Source organism: Mobula birostris, chromosome 12, assembly GCF_030028105.1.
Source record: "Mobula birostris isolate sMobBir1 chromosome 12, sMobBir1.hap1, whole genome shotgun sequence".
NCBI lineage: Eukaryota > Metazoa > Chordata > Chondrichthyes > Myliobatiformes > Myliobatidae > Mobula > Mobula birostris.
In genome coordinates, this window is record NC_092381.1 from 104,441,231 (window position 1) to 104,454,876 (window position 13,646).

The following is a 13,646-nucleotide window of genomic DNA, read 5'->3' on the forward strand; positions in this document are numbered from 1 at the left end:
GGGACTTGAGGATAAGTACAGGAATCTGAGATGCAGAAGGACGTGGGAGACTTTGTGCGGAACACCCCGAAGGTTAACTTGCAGGTTGAGTCAGTGGTGAGGAAGGCAAATGCAATATTAACAATGTTAGCATTCATTTCAAGAGGTCTAGGATACAAGATTAAGGATGTGATGCTGAGGCTTTATAAGGCACTGTTGAGGCCTCACCTTGAGTACTGTGAACAGTTTTGGGCCCCTCACCTTAGAGAAGATGTGTTGGCATTGGAGAGGGTCCGGAGGAGGTTCACAGGGATGCCAGGAATTAAAGGGTTATCATTCGAGGAATGTTTGATAGCTCTGGGTCTGTACTCGCTGGAATTCAAAAGGATGAGGAGCGACCTTATTGAAACCTTTCAAATGTTGACAGGCCTAGACAGAGTAGATGTGGAAAGAATGCTTCCCATGGTGGGAGAGTTTAGGACAAAAGGATACAGCCTCAGGATAAAGGGTCGCCCTTTCAAAACAGAAATACAGAGAAATTTCTTTAGCCAGAGGGTGGTGAATTTGTGGAATTCGTTACCACATGCAGCTGTGGAGCCCAGGTCATTGGGTGTATTTAAGGCAGAGATTGATAGGTGCTCGACTGGACATGGCATCAAAGGTTACAGGGAGAAGGCAGGGAACTGGGGTTGAGGAGGAGATTAAAAAAAAGGGATCAGCCATGATTGAATGGCGGAACAGACTCGATGTGCCAGTTCGCCTAATTCTGCTCTTATGTCTTATGATCTTATGGTCTTATGGGTCATTGGAGCTGTAAAGAGTTATGATACTGCACTGCCTTTAACTTTCTGCAAGTATTTTGATTTGTTTAAACCATAACGTATACTGTATGTAGGAGAAGAAATAGATCATTCAGCCCATTGAGTGTTTTGATCATGGCTGCTTCTCCCTGTAAGCTTTGATGTCCTTACTAATCAAGTTTCTAATTCTCTCTCTGTCCAGCTTGCTGGTCTGACTGATGATGGAGCGGTTCCTCTTCTCCCTGCTGGTGCTCAGCCTGGCCGTGAAGGCCCAACTTTGCCCGAAGCGCTGCATCTGCCAGAACCTCTCGCCTTCCCTCGCCATCCTCTGTGCCAAAACCGGGCTGCTCTTCGTACCTCCGTTAATCGACCGGAGGACGGTGGAGCTGCGGCTGACTGATAACTTCATCACCACGGTGAGGAAGAAAGACTTTGCCAACATGACCAGCCTGGTGCACCTGACCTTGTCCAGGAATACCATCAGCCAGATCATGCCTCACACATTCGCAGACCTAAGAGTTCTCCGTGCCCTGCATCTGGACAGCAACAGGCTGACCACGGTCAGACCTGAGCACTTCAACGGACTAGTAAACCTCCGACATCTCATCCTCAGCAACAATCAATTGCATTATATTTCTGCCAACTCCTTTGATGACTTTGTTACGTCTCTTGAAGATCTGGATCTCTCCTACAACAACTTGCAGAATTTGCCCTGGGAAACTATTGGGAAAATGACAAATGTCAACACTCTCAGCTTGGACCATAACCTGATTGACTTTGTCCCAGAGGGAACGTTTTCCAATCTCCATAAGCTGGCCCGACTGGACATGACGTCCAATAAACTTCACAAGTTGCCCCCCGATCCCTTGTTTCTCCGGGTCCAAATGTTTGCGAAGACAAAGGGATCTCCACTCTCATCTCTTGTCCTCAGCTTTGGTGGGAACCCACTCCACTGTAACTGTGAACTGCTCTGGCTGAGGCGCCTTACCCGAGAGGACGATCTGGAGACTTGCGCCTCGCCACAGCATTTAATGGGCAAATACTTCTGGTTTATTCCTGAGGAGGAATTCACCTGCGATCCCCCGCTGATCACCCGACATAGCTCCAAGATCTTTGTCATGGAGGGCCAGAGAGCCATCCTGAAATGCAAGGCGATTGGGGACCCTGATCCGTCCATTCACTGGACCTCCCCAGAAGGACGTCTCATCTCCAATTCAAGTCGAGCCACCACCTATGAGAATGGTACGCTGGAGATCCTGATCACCACCCCTAAGGACACCGGGACGTTCACTTGCTTTGCTTCTAATGCTGCTGGAGATGCTATGGTCGAGGTGGAGCTGATTGTGAACCCTCTCCCCCATTTTGCTAATAGCACCAATAACATCAAAGAACCAGATCCTGGTTTGTCGGACATCACCACCTCGTCCAAGTCTGGTTCTCCTCCTGCTGGAAATGAGACAAAGACTCCACAGGACAAGAAGGTCACAGCAACTGACCTCACCTCCTCTTCAGTCCAAATCCGTTGGCCCTCTCAACGTCACGTGCCTGGCATCCGTATGTACCAGGTCCAATACAACAGCTCTTCTGATGATGTCCTCGTATACAGGTAACGCAAAACCCACCGCTGTTCTTTTGCCCAGAGAGGAATCACATTTGAACATTTAAAGTAATACAAGAGAAATGGTGTAAGGGGTTGTGATCTTGAAATGTAACGTATAAACCTGTGTAAAGCATTTGGAGCATGTGAACTCTCCTCTAACCGTGGGAACGCGAACTGGCCACTTATGTTTAAATCAGCTAGATTTAATTAATATGATTTTTATAACTTATAACTCCTCTTACATTCCCACCATACAGCCAATGAGAGGCATTTCACACATTTAATACCAATGACGGGACTTCAAGTTTCCAGATTCAGAATTGTTTTATGTCAATTCCTGAACGCAAATGTAAAAGAGAACGAGGTAATTGTTACTCTGGATCCGATGCAGCACAAACAAAAAAACATAATAACAGATAAAAGACATTAAAAATACACACGAAGTATAAATACATAAGATAACCGATGTACAGAAATGGGATTGTATGTCGATAAAGTGACACTCAGTTCAGGAATGTCTGTACATAAGGTGGCTTTGACAGGAAATGATAAAGCAGCGGAGGGGTGAGTTAGTTATCCTTACTGCTTCGGGAAAGTAACTGTTTTGGAGTCTGGTGGTCCTGGTGTGGATGCTACAAAAACTCCTACCGGATGGGAGCAACACATTAAAAATGCTGGAGGAACTGAACAGTCCCGGCAGCATCTATGGAAAAGAGTACAGTCGACGTTTCGGGCTGAGACCCTTCATCAGGACTGGAGAAAAAAATATGAGGTGTAGAGTTAAAAGGTGGGGAGAGGGGAGTGAAGTTATCATTATGAGGAAGAAGATTCTTGGGAAACTGAAGGGTCTGAAGGTAGATAAGTCACCTGGATTAGATGGTGTACACCATGGGGTTCTGAAAGAGGTGACTGAAGAGATTGCGAAGGCGTTAGTAATGAGCTTTCTAGATTCCCTCCCCCCACTTTTCAACTCTACCTCTGACCTGCTGAGTTCCTTCCAGCATTTTGTGTGTGTTGTTCGGATTTCCAGCGTCGGCAGATTTTCTCGTGTTTGTGTTTGGTCCTCCCTGATAGGAGTGGGACAACCAGTTCATGAGCAGGGTGGGCCTCGTTCTACTTATGTCCTTGATGATAGTAGGCTAGTGTCAGTGAGGCGTTGGGCAGTTTTGACCACCCATTGTAGAGCCTTCCTGTCTGGTGCAGTGGAGTTTCCATACCAAGCGGTGATGCAGGTTGTCAAGATGCTCTCTATCGAACATCTGCAGAATGCCGTGATTATTGATGTGCATCGCCCTGCTCTTTTCAGCCTCCTCAGAAAGTAGAGGCATTGATGGTGAAATCATGTAGACTTTTTCCCAGAGAGAAGGTATTAAAAACAAGATGATATAGGTTTAAGATCAGAGGCAAGAGATTTTAAAGGGACATTTGAGGCCGTTTCTTCACATAAAGATTGGTGCATATTTGGAATGAGCTACCTGGAGACAGGAACATTAGCAACATTTACCAGATAAGTATATGGAGACAGGGTCAGAGATTAATGAGCTTTCCTGATTGTGTAGGGTGTGTTCTGGAACAATGAATAGTTGCGTGAGGTGTCCACTTGCAGGAGTCTGAAACTACTCGCAGTTCAGGATGAGACTGGCAACTGAGATGCAAGCTGTTATCAGTAGACGGGCTTTACTTGGCGCAGTCCGATGGAAAGCTACCTTTCAGTATTTCAAGTCATGGAGCTTAAGTTGAATCAAAGTTCAAAGTACATGTATTATCAAAGTATCCATATTATATACAATCTTGAGATTTGTCTCCTCACAGGCAGTCACAAAACAAAGAAACGTAATATAACCCTGCTGCATGGAGGCATCGAGGCATTGGAGTTGGTGTGCGAGGGGGGCATGTGACGTGGCTGCTGATGATTGTCTTGGATGTTTCTCTTGCAATTGCCAGACCCTGTTGGATATTGATAATGTAAGATGCTGCAGACCTGACTCCCTTGATTGGTGTGGTGACAGACAACCAGGCAGCTGCGTGGCATCAGTTGTAGCAAAGACCAGGTCTCAAGCCGCATGGTAGGCTGCTACTGCAACCAAGGCGAAGCAATGCCAGGGGCAGTGTGGCATGCTTCTGCGCACGACCGAGAACGGTACCATCAATATAAAGCCAAAGAGAGGGCACATAATAGAACAACATTTAGTGGGAAGTTAGAGTATTGGGAAGTTTTTAAATACCAAAGGAAGACAACTGAAAAAGTTATTAAGAAAGTAAAGAGAGAATGCAAAAGAAAGCTAGCCAATAATGTTAAAGAGGATAACAAAAGTCTCTTCAGATACATAATGGGAAAAACAGAGACGAGAGTGGATATTGGACTGCTGGAAAAGGATGCTGTAGAGGTAGAAATGTGGGACAAGGAAATGGTGGATGAACTGAATAAGTATTTTGCATCAGCCTTCACTGTGGAAGTCACTGTGGAAGTATGGTGGAAGTTCCAGATGCCAGGGGGCATGATGTCTGTGAAGTTGGCATTACTAGGGAGAAGGTTCTTGGCAAACTGGAAGGTCTGAAGGTAGGTAAGTCACCTGCACCTGATGGTGTACACCATGGGGTTCTTAAAGAGGTGTTTGAAGATATTATGGAGGCATTAATAATAATCTTTCAAGAACCACTAGATTCAGGAATGGTTCTGGAAGACTGGAAAATTGCAAATGTCACTCCACTCTTTAAGAAGGGAGAAAGGTAAGAGAAAGGAAATTGTAAGTGAATTTGTCTGACCTCTGTGGTTGAGAAGATGTTGGAGTCAGTTGTTTCAGGGGATTTGGAAGTGCATGATAAAATAGGCTGTAGTCAGCATGATTTTCTCAAGGGAAAATCTTACCTGACAAATCTGTTTGAATTCTTTGAAGAAATAGCAAGCAAGATAGACAAAACAGAATCAGTTGGTGTTGTATACTTGGATTTTCAGAAGGCCTTTGACAAGGTGCTACTCACGAGGCTACGTGTTACAGGAATGATTCTAACATGTATAAAATAGTGGCTGATTGGTAGGAGGCAAAGAGTAAAATAAAGGGAGCCTTTTCTAGTTAGCTACTAGAGACTAGTGGTGCTCCACAGGGTCTGTGTTGGGACTGATTCTTTTTGCATTATATGACGATGATTTGGATGACAGAATTGATGGCTTTGTTGCAAAGTTTGCAGACAATATGAAGATATGTGGAGGGTCAGGTAGTTTTGAGGAAATAGAGAGACTACAGAAGAAACAGATTAGGAAAATGAGCAAAGAGTGGCAGATGGAATACAGTGTCGGGAAGTGTATGGTGATGCACTTTTCTAGAAGAAGTGGAAGGGTTGACTATTCTCTAAGTGGAGAGGAAATACAAAAATCGGAGGCACAAAGGGATTTGGAGTCCTTCTGCAGGATTCCCTAAAGGTTACTTTGCGATTGAGTCTGTGGTGAAAAAGGCAAATGCCAAGTTAGCATTCATTTCAAGAGGACTAGAATATAACAGCAAGGATGTAATGTTGAGACTTTATGAAGCACTGGTGAGGCCTCATTTGGAGTATTATGAGCAGCTTTGGGTCCCTTGTCTTGGAAAAAATGTACTGAAACTGGAGCTTGTTCTAAAGAAATTCACAAAAATGATTTCAAGATTGTATGGCTTGTCATATGAGGAGCGTTTTATAGCTCAGGGCATATGCACTGGAGTTTCAAAGAATGAGGGGTGACCTAATTGAAACCTATCAAATGGTGAAAGGCCTTGATAAAGTGGATGTGGAGAGGATGTTTTCTATGGTGGGAGTGTCTAAGACCTGAGGGTACAGCCTCAGGATATATGGGTATCCTTTAAGGACAGCGATGAGGGGGAATTTCTTTAGCCAGAGAGTGGTGAATCTGTGAAATTTGTTGCCACAGGCAGCTGTGGAGGCCAAGTCTTTGAGGAAGAGGTTGATAGATTCTTGATTGGATGTGGGGAGAAGGCAGGAGATTTGGACAGAGAGGGAAATGGATCAGCCATGGTGAAATGGCAGAACAGACTCGGTGAGCCAATTGACCTAATTCTACTCCTATATCTTATGGTCTTTTGGACTAATTTGTGGGACATGTTGCTGAGGGACGTGGGCTATGTGTGTATACTGTATATGTTTTGTGTGACTATGTTTTTTGCTCACTGTTTTGAATGTGCTGTATGTGTTTTACACTTTGGCTCCAGAGGAACACTGTTTCATTAAGCTGTATGATAATTAACTTGAATTTGAATTTCAATTTGATTTGAATTTTTTTTTAAAAAGACCATCAAACACCCAATATGCAGAGAAAAAAAACAAATTGTGCAAACAACAAAAGCAAGCAAACAACCAAAGTTCCCGGAAGTGAGTTCCGTGGCATCCAGCAGTTTGTCTAAGGCTCGACTGACACAGGAACAGAGAAGGTTCTGCAGTCACTTGCAGTACAATGCAAAGTTACAGGGAGTCTGGGGGCAGTGGGTTTGGTTCAATGCCTGCCCTTGGGCAAGTGACTAAGGGGGATTAGTGAACAGAGGCTTGAGTTCTTCCCCCTGAGGGGTGAAGAAAGAAGAAGGTAAAGAAGCACCCCCATCACACCCGAGCATCTTCCCAGGTGGGGTTAATTGGTTATTTTATTCAGTGATACAGTGAGGAATAGGCCCATCAAACACCTCACCATCCAGCAACCACCTCCCACCACCTCCAATTTCACCCTAGCCTAACTACAGGACAATTTACAAACCAATTAACCTCTTTGGACTGTGGGAGGAAACCCATGCAATCACGGGGAGAAGGTACAAACTGCTTGCAGGCTGCGGCAGGAATTGAACCTGGGTCCCTGATACTGTAAAGCGTTGTGCTAACTGCTACACTACCGTGCCATTCCACAGTCGGTGGGATCCAGCAGCAGGTCATCCAGAGCACAGCATTGTCCCGGGGACCAAGGGTGGGAAATGTGAGGCCAACCAAACGAAGAAGCAGGCAAAGAGTTGCCAGCAGAAATGGTAGGTAGGGGCTTGGAAAAATAATAGCAAGGAGTATTTTAAGAGACTACTAGACAAGTATATGGAGTAATTTAAGGTGGGGGGGTTTATGTGGGAGGCAGGGTTTGAGGGTCGGCACAACAATATGGGCCGAAGGGCCTGTACTGTGCTGTACTATTCTATGTTCTATGTTCAATGAGTAGATGGACCTTGGGGCCTGTTTCTGTACTGTAGTGCTCTATGACTCTCAACCTGATCTGGTCAACAGCAACAAACCATCTCTGCCCTGTAGGACACTCTACATCACTAATGGGCTGAAGCTTCCCCATGCAGTTCACTATTTTGACTCGTGTATTTAGTTCGTAAATAAAAGCATTCTACACTGGCTGCAAAGCCTGCCCTACCATCAGACTGATCCCGAGGGGATTTGATATTGGGAGAGGCAGAAAACCCTTGTGAGATGTTTGGGTCACATTCTGTGTGCTAACACCCAGATCAACAGGCTGCCTCACTCCCTTCCCAGCACTGGAGGTGGGCAAATCACAACTGTCTCATCAATTTCCACAATGCCAACGAGCTCTGAGATCAGAGAACATTCATAAATGGATGTTCGAAGTTCAAAGTACATTTATTATCCAACTATTTATACATTATGCAACCTTCAGATTTGTCTCCTTGCAGACAGCCACAAAACAAAGAAACCCAAGAGAACCCATTAAAAAAAGACTAACAAACTCCAAGTGTGCAGAGAACAAAAATAAAATTGTGCAAACAATAAAAGTAAGCAAATAGCATTTAGAATGAAATTGAGTCCTCAGACACGAAAACTAGAGCAGCTAGAGCAGGCCCACAGCCTCAGCCTCAGTCTATCACATAATGGAGTAAACATCATGGAGCCCGCAGACAGGAAGCCTTGAGAAGGCCCAGAACCTCAGCCTCAGTTCATCACATAATGGAGTAAACATCGTGGAGCCCGCAGGCACGAAGACTGGAGAAGGCCCAGAACCTCAACCTCAGTTTATCACATAGCGGAGTAAACATCGTGGAGCCTGCAGACACGAAGCCTGGAGAAGGTCCAGAGCCTCAAGCTCAGTTTATCACATAGCGGAGGAAACATCCTGGAGCCTATAGACATGAAGCTGGAGCAGGACCACAGCCTCAGCCTCAGCTCAACACATAGCGGAGTATACATCACTAGCAGTGAGCAGAACCAGCCCGACTTTTGCCTCTTTTCCAGATACCTTCAATCCATCTGTCCTGGACTTTAAATTTTCTAAACATTAGGTCATTCCTCACGTGGGGACTAAGGCCCTGTCACATCGATACATGCTGAGCCTGCACCTTGCCATTACATTTCAGCCTGTACCCGACTTTTCCTAACTGGATGTAAAGTGTAAACAGGCTCCTCGGCCCACTGAGTCCGTGCCAACCATCGAGCACCCCTTAACATCAATCCCAATTTACTTTTCTCACATTCCCATTCACCCCACCCCACCTCCAGGTTCCACCCCTGACCCATACACTGAGGGCAATTTACAATGGTCAATCAACCTACCAACCTGCACATCCTTGAAATGCAGGAGGAAACAGGAGCAGCTGGGAAATCCACGTGATCACAGGAATGAAGTGTAAACCCCACACAGACAGCGTCTGACATCACTGAGTAAACCTGGGTCACTGGCACTGCTGTGAAAGTGGCTACACAGATCAATAAGGTGGTTAAGGAGGCTTGTGGAATGCTTGCTTTTACTAGTCAAGGCACTGAGTTCAAATGTCAAGAGGTTATGTTGCAACTGTATAAAACTCCAGTTAGGCCACATTTGGAGTATTACGTATACTTCTGGTTGCCCCACTATAGGAAGGGTGCAGAAGAGGTTCACCAGGATGCTGCCTGGTTTAGAGGGCATGTGCTATCATGAGAGGCTGTATAAACTTAGGTGTTTTCTCTGGAGCACTGGAGGCAGGGGGGAGATCTGATAGAGGTTTACAAGATTATGAGAGGCAGAGGTAGATTAGACAGGGAGTATCTGTTTCCCAGGGTTGAAATGTCTAATAACAGGGGACATCCTTTGAAGTTGAGAGGGGGTAGGTTCAAGGGGGGTGTGAGGGATAAGTTTATTACTTAGAGAGTGTTGGATGCCTGGAAAGTGCTGCCTGGTGTGGTGGTAGAGGCAAATACATTAAAGGCTTTTAAGAGACATTTGGAAAGCATGTAGATGTGAGGAAGATGGAGGAATATGGACATGGTGTAGGTAGGAGGGATTAGTGTTTGGGTGTTTTTGATTTGCTTTTTAGCTGGTTCAGCACCACTGAGTGGGCTGTTCCTGTGTTCTATGCCCCACGGCTCCACTGATGGAGGAATAGACTGTTGAGGTGTGGACTGTGCCACAATCTGTTGGTTTGATTGCACATCATGGTTAAGACACTAAATTTGCCAGAAGTCCCTGCCGCGAGCTCAGCAGGGCTGCGTACTTGACCAGCTGGTTGACTGTAAACATTGCAATCTTCTGGAACTGAGGGTGAATGATTACCACAGAAAACCTTCAAGGTGTTTCTTAAACACAAGGGTGACCTCATTACATCGAGTCCAACTTCGTGAACTCATCGTAGGGTTTTCATGCCAAGATATGGAAGTAGGTTGCCAGGCCTTTCTTCCGTGCAGATACTGCTGCTGTCCAGGTTGGGACCTGGCTGGGTTTGAACTCAGGACCATCTGCTTTGAAATCCAGTGCTGATGCCACTACACCACCAGCCGACCCATATAAAACCTTGAGAGACACTGAAATCTTGACAGGCATTCAGGGTGAAAGCATCTTGCCTTTTTCCCCAGAGAGAAGGTACTAAAAACAAGATGGCATAGGTTTAAGAACAGAGGTGAGCTTTTTTTCATTCTTTATTATGGGAAACAGTGTGAAACAGTCTCTCTGGCCCTTTGAGCCACGCCACCCAGCAATACCCAAGTTAACCCTAGCCTAATCACGGGACAATTTACAATGATCAGTTAACCTACGAACTGGTACATCTTTAGACGTAAGTGGTAACCAGGGCACCTGGAGAAAACCCACATGCTGACGGGGAGAATGTACAAAGTTCTTACAGACAGCGACGGGAAAAAGGGCATTTGAGGCAGTTTCTTCACACAAAGAATGGTGCGCTTTAGGAACGAGCTGCCTGAAATAACAGTTGAGACGGTCACACTGGCAGTGTTTACCTGATAAGTACTGTACATGGGTACGAGAGGTTTAGAAAGTTATGGGCCAAATGTGAGCAGATGGGATTAACTCACTGGGCAATGCTGTAGCATGGATTAGATGGGCCGAAGGGCCTTTATTCCTGCTGTGAGAACCCATCACTTGATGAAAAAGATGTGATAAGTACATTTCTATTCCAGTCCTCAGTGAACTAAGCATAGACTATTTTCTATATGGGGAGAGAATTCAAAAATCTAAGCTGTAAAGGGAATTGGGAGTCCTTGTGCAGGATTCTCTAAAAGTTAATTTGCAGGTTGAGTTGGTGGTGAGGAAGGCAAATACAATGTTATCATAAGTTTCAAGAGGACTAGAATATGATAGTAATGATGTTATGTTGAGTTTTGTAAGCACTGGTGAGGCCTCAATTGGAATACTGGGATCAGTTTTGGGCCCCTTATCTAAGAAAGGATATGCTGACATTAGAGGAGGTTCAACCGAGGTTCACTAAAAGCATTCCAGGAATGAAAGACTTATCATATCAGGAGCATTTGATGGCTCTAGGCCTGTACTTGCTGGACATTAGAAAAATGAGAGGTGGGGGATCTCATTGAAACTTATTAACTATTGAAAGGCATTGATAGAGTGGTGAGGAGAGGATGTTTTCTATGGTTGGGAGTCTAGGACCAGAGAGCACACCTTAGAATACGGGACATCCATTTAAAATAGAGATGAGGAGGAACTTCTTTAGCCAGAGGATGGTGAATCTGTAGAATTCATTGCAACAGGCACTGTAGAGGCCAAGTCATTGTGTATATTTGCGAAGAAAAAGAATTTCAGGATTTATATTGTATATGTTTTTCTGACATTAAATGTACCTATTGAACCTATTTAATGTGGAGGTTGATAGGTTCTTGATTAGTCAAGGCATGAAAGGCTACAGGGAAAAGGCAAGAAATGGGGTTGAGAGAGAAATGGATCAGCCATGTTCAATTGGCAGAGCAGACTTGATGGACAGAATGGCCTAATTCTGCTCCTCCATCTTATGGTCTCGAGGCCTATAGTCTAAAAGGCAATCCAGAAAGGCAGACATAGTTGTCAGAGATCGATTGATACTTTGGTTGGCCTAGTGGGAGGGAGAAGTGACTGGGAAAGGAGGAGGATAGACATTCCTTACTGTATTCCGTACCGGTACAATATTTCCAGAGGGAGAGTTTGGAGACATTGTGCAATTCTGATAAGCGGGTGTGAGGCACAAAACAACAATGGCACAGCTCAGGTCTTCCTCTTCTGTAAAGATGCATCCGGGTTGGGCAAAGATGTTCTATTAATTAGCTTCCAGAACTGAGGGATTATGTGAGAAACAAATAAACTGGCTGTGGATTACCTTCTCCGTGAGTGAGAAGGTTGAGTTTGGAAAGTAAATGCTGCAGAGTGTAGAACTGAATCAAAATCCGAACTTCCTGGAGATGGTCAGCAAGTCAAATAACATCTCCCCATCCCTACTATTATCCATGCAGGAGGATACTACCACACTCGCTTCTCACTACTACCATTGGGCAGGAGTGCAGGAGCCTTAGTTTCCACACCACCATCTTCAGGAAGACTGATTACCCTCAGTCAACAGGCTCCCGAGCCAACAGGGATAACTTCTCTCACAACTACTCTGAACTGATTCCCCAACTTTTGGACTCACTTTTAAAGATTCAAAGTACATTTTTTTTGTAATTTATGTTTTATTGAATTTCATCATCAAACAAACATTTCCATAAGATGTATTTCAGATACTGTACATATATATCATATAATCATATTTGTCACAAATCTCCACATAATATTTATCTGAGGTATACACTTATAGAAAGGAGAGGAAAGAAAGAACAATCAAAAGAAGAAAACTATGTACAGAGTAGGGAGTGATTTTTTTACAACATGTTCATTGACTTGTGAGAATAAAATCAGGCCTATGAGGTGTTATGTAGTTATATCATTTTTTCCAGTATGAATAAAATTGTTCCAACTTATGATTAACAGGTGCTGTTATCTTCTCCATTTTGTAAATGTCCATTGTAATTACCATCCATACATTTAAAGTTGGGCTCTCCTGAGATAACCATTTCCTGGTAAGTGTCTTTTTACTAGCCACCAGCAGTACATTAATTAAATATTTAACTCTTTTCAACCATTCTTGAGGTATATACCCAAAATCTATGGTCTTACTCTCTAAGGGTATTTCACATTTAAAGATGTCTTGTAGGGCATTATGTATCCCACTCCAATAGTCTTTGATAACGGGGCATTCCCAGAAAATATGATAATGGTTTGCATTTTGATTTCCACAATTTCTCCAGCAAGCAGGGGAGTTACTATTATAATGGGATTTCTGAGAGGGTGTAATAAAATATCTTATCAAGTTTTTCCACCCGAACTCCCTCCATTTCTGTGAACTGGTACACTTCCATTGATACCTCCATATTTTTGTCCAGTCTTCCTCAGATATAATTATCCCTCCTTCCTTCTCCCATTTTGTTTTAATGTATGAAGCCAAATGTGTTTTAAGGTTTGCCGAACCCTTATAAACGCTTGAAATTATTCTACTACCATTGTCTGAATTATATGCTTCTCTAAATAGCTCTAGCAGACATGTACTTGCCTTGGTTACATTTTTAACCATCCTATTAACATACTGCTGCATCTGTAAATACCGGTAAAAGTCTTGTTTTTCTAATAAGTGTTTCTCTTTGAGCATTTCAAAACTGAACAGCATTCCTTCTTTCATTATATTGCAAATAGCTGTTATTCCTTTAGCTGCCCAGTCCTTAAATCTAGCATCCAGTTTATTCGGCATAAAATCCGAGTCATATGCACACCATTTAAGAATTGCAATGTCTCTCTCTAGTTTATATCCTTTTATAATAGTTTTCCATATTTTAAGAGTCCATTTCACCCATAAATAAATATTATTTATGTAATTTTGTGGGTTGTTATCAGCCAAAATTGCCTGTATGGGGATTGGAAGTATCCTCTCCTCAATGTTTTTCCATTAAGCGCCATATGATGGGTTGCACATTTATTATCGAAGTATATATTCAGTCTACAA

The 13,646-nt window shown here is 43.8% G+C and overlaps 1 protein-coding gene across 1 annotated transcript in view; it reads left to right on the forward strand.

Moving 5' to 3' along the window:
• The first annotated feature begins 994 nt into the window (after positions 1-994).
• Positions 995-13,646, forward strand: part of LOC140206402 (leucine-rich repeat and fibronectin type III domain-containing protein 1-like protein) — a 119,431-nt gene continuing 106,779 nt past the window's right edge. The window contains exon 1 of the mRNA XM_072274768.1: positions 995-2,385. Coding sequence (XP_072130869.1) covers positions 998-2,385 — 1,388 coding nt within the window. The 5' untranslated portion in view covers positions 995-997. The remainder of the gene's footprint in view (positions 2,386-13,646) is intronic.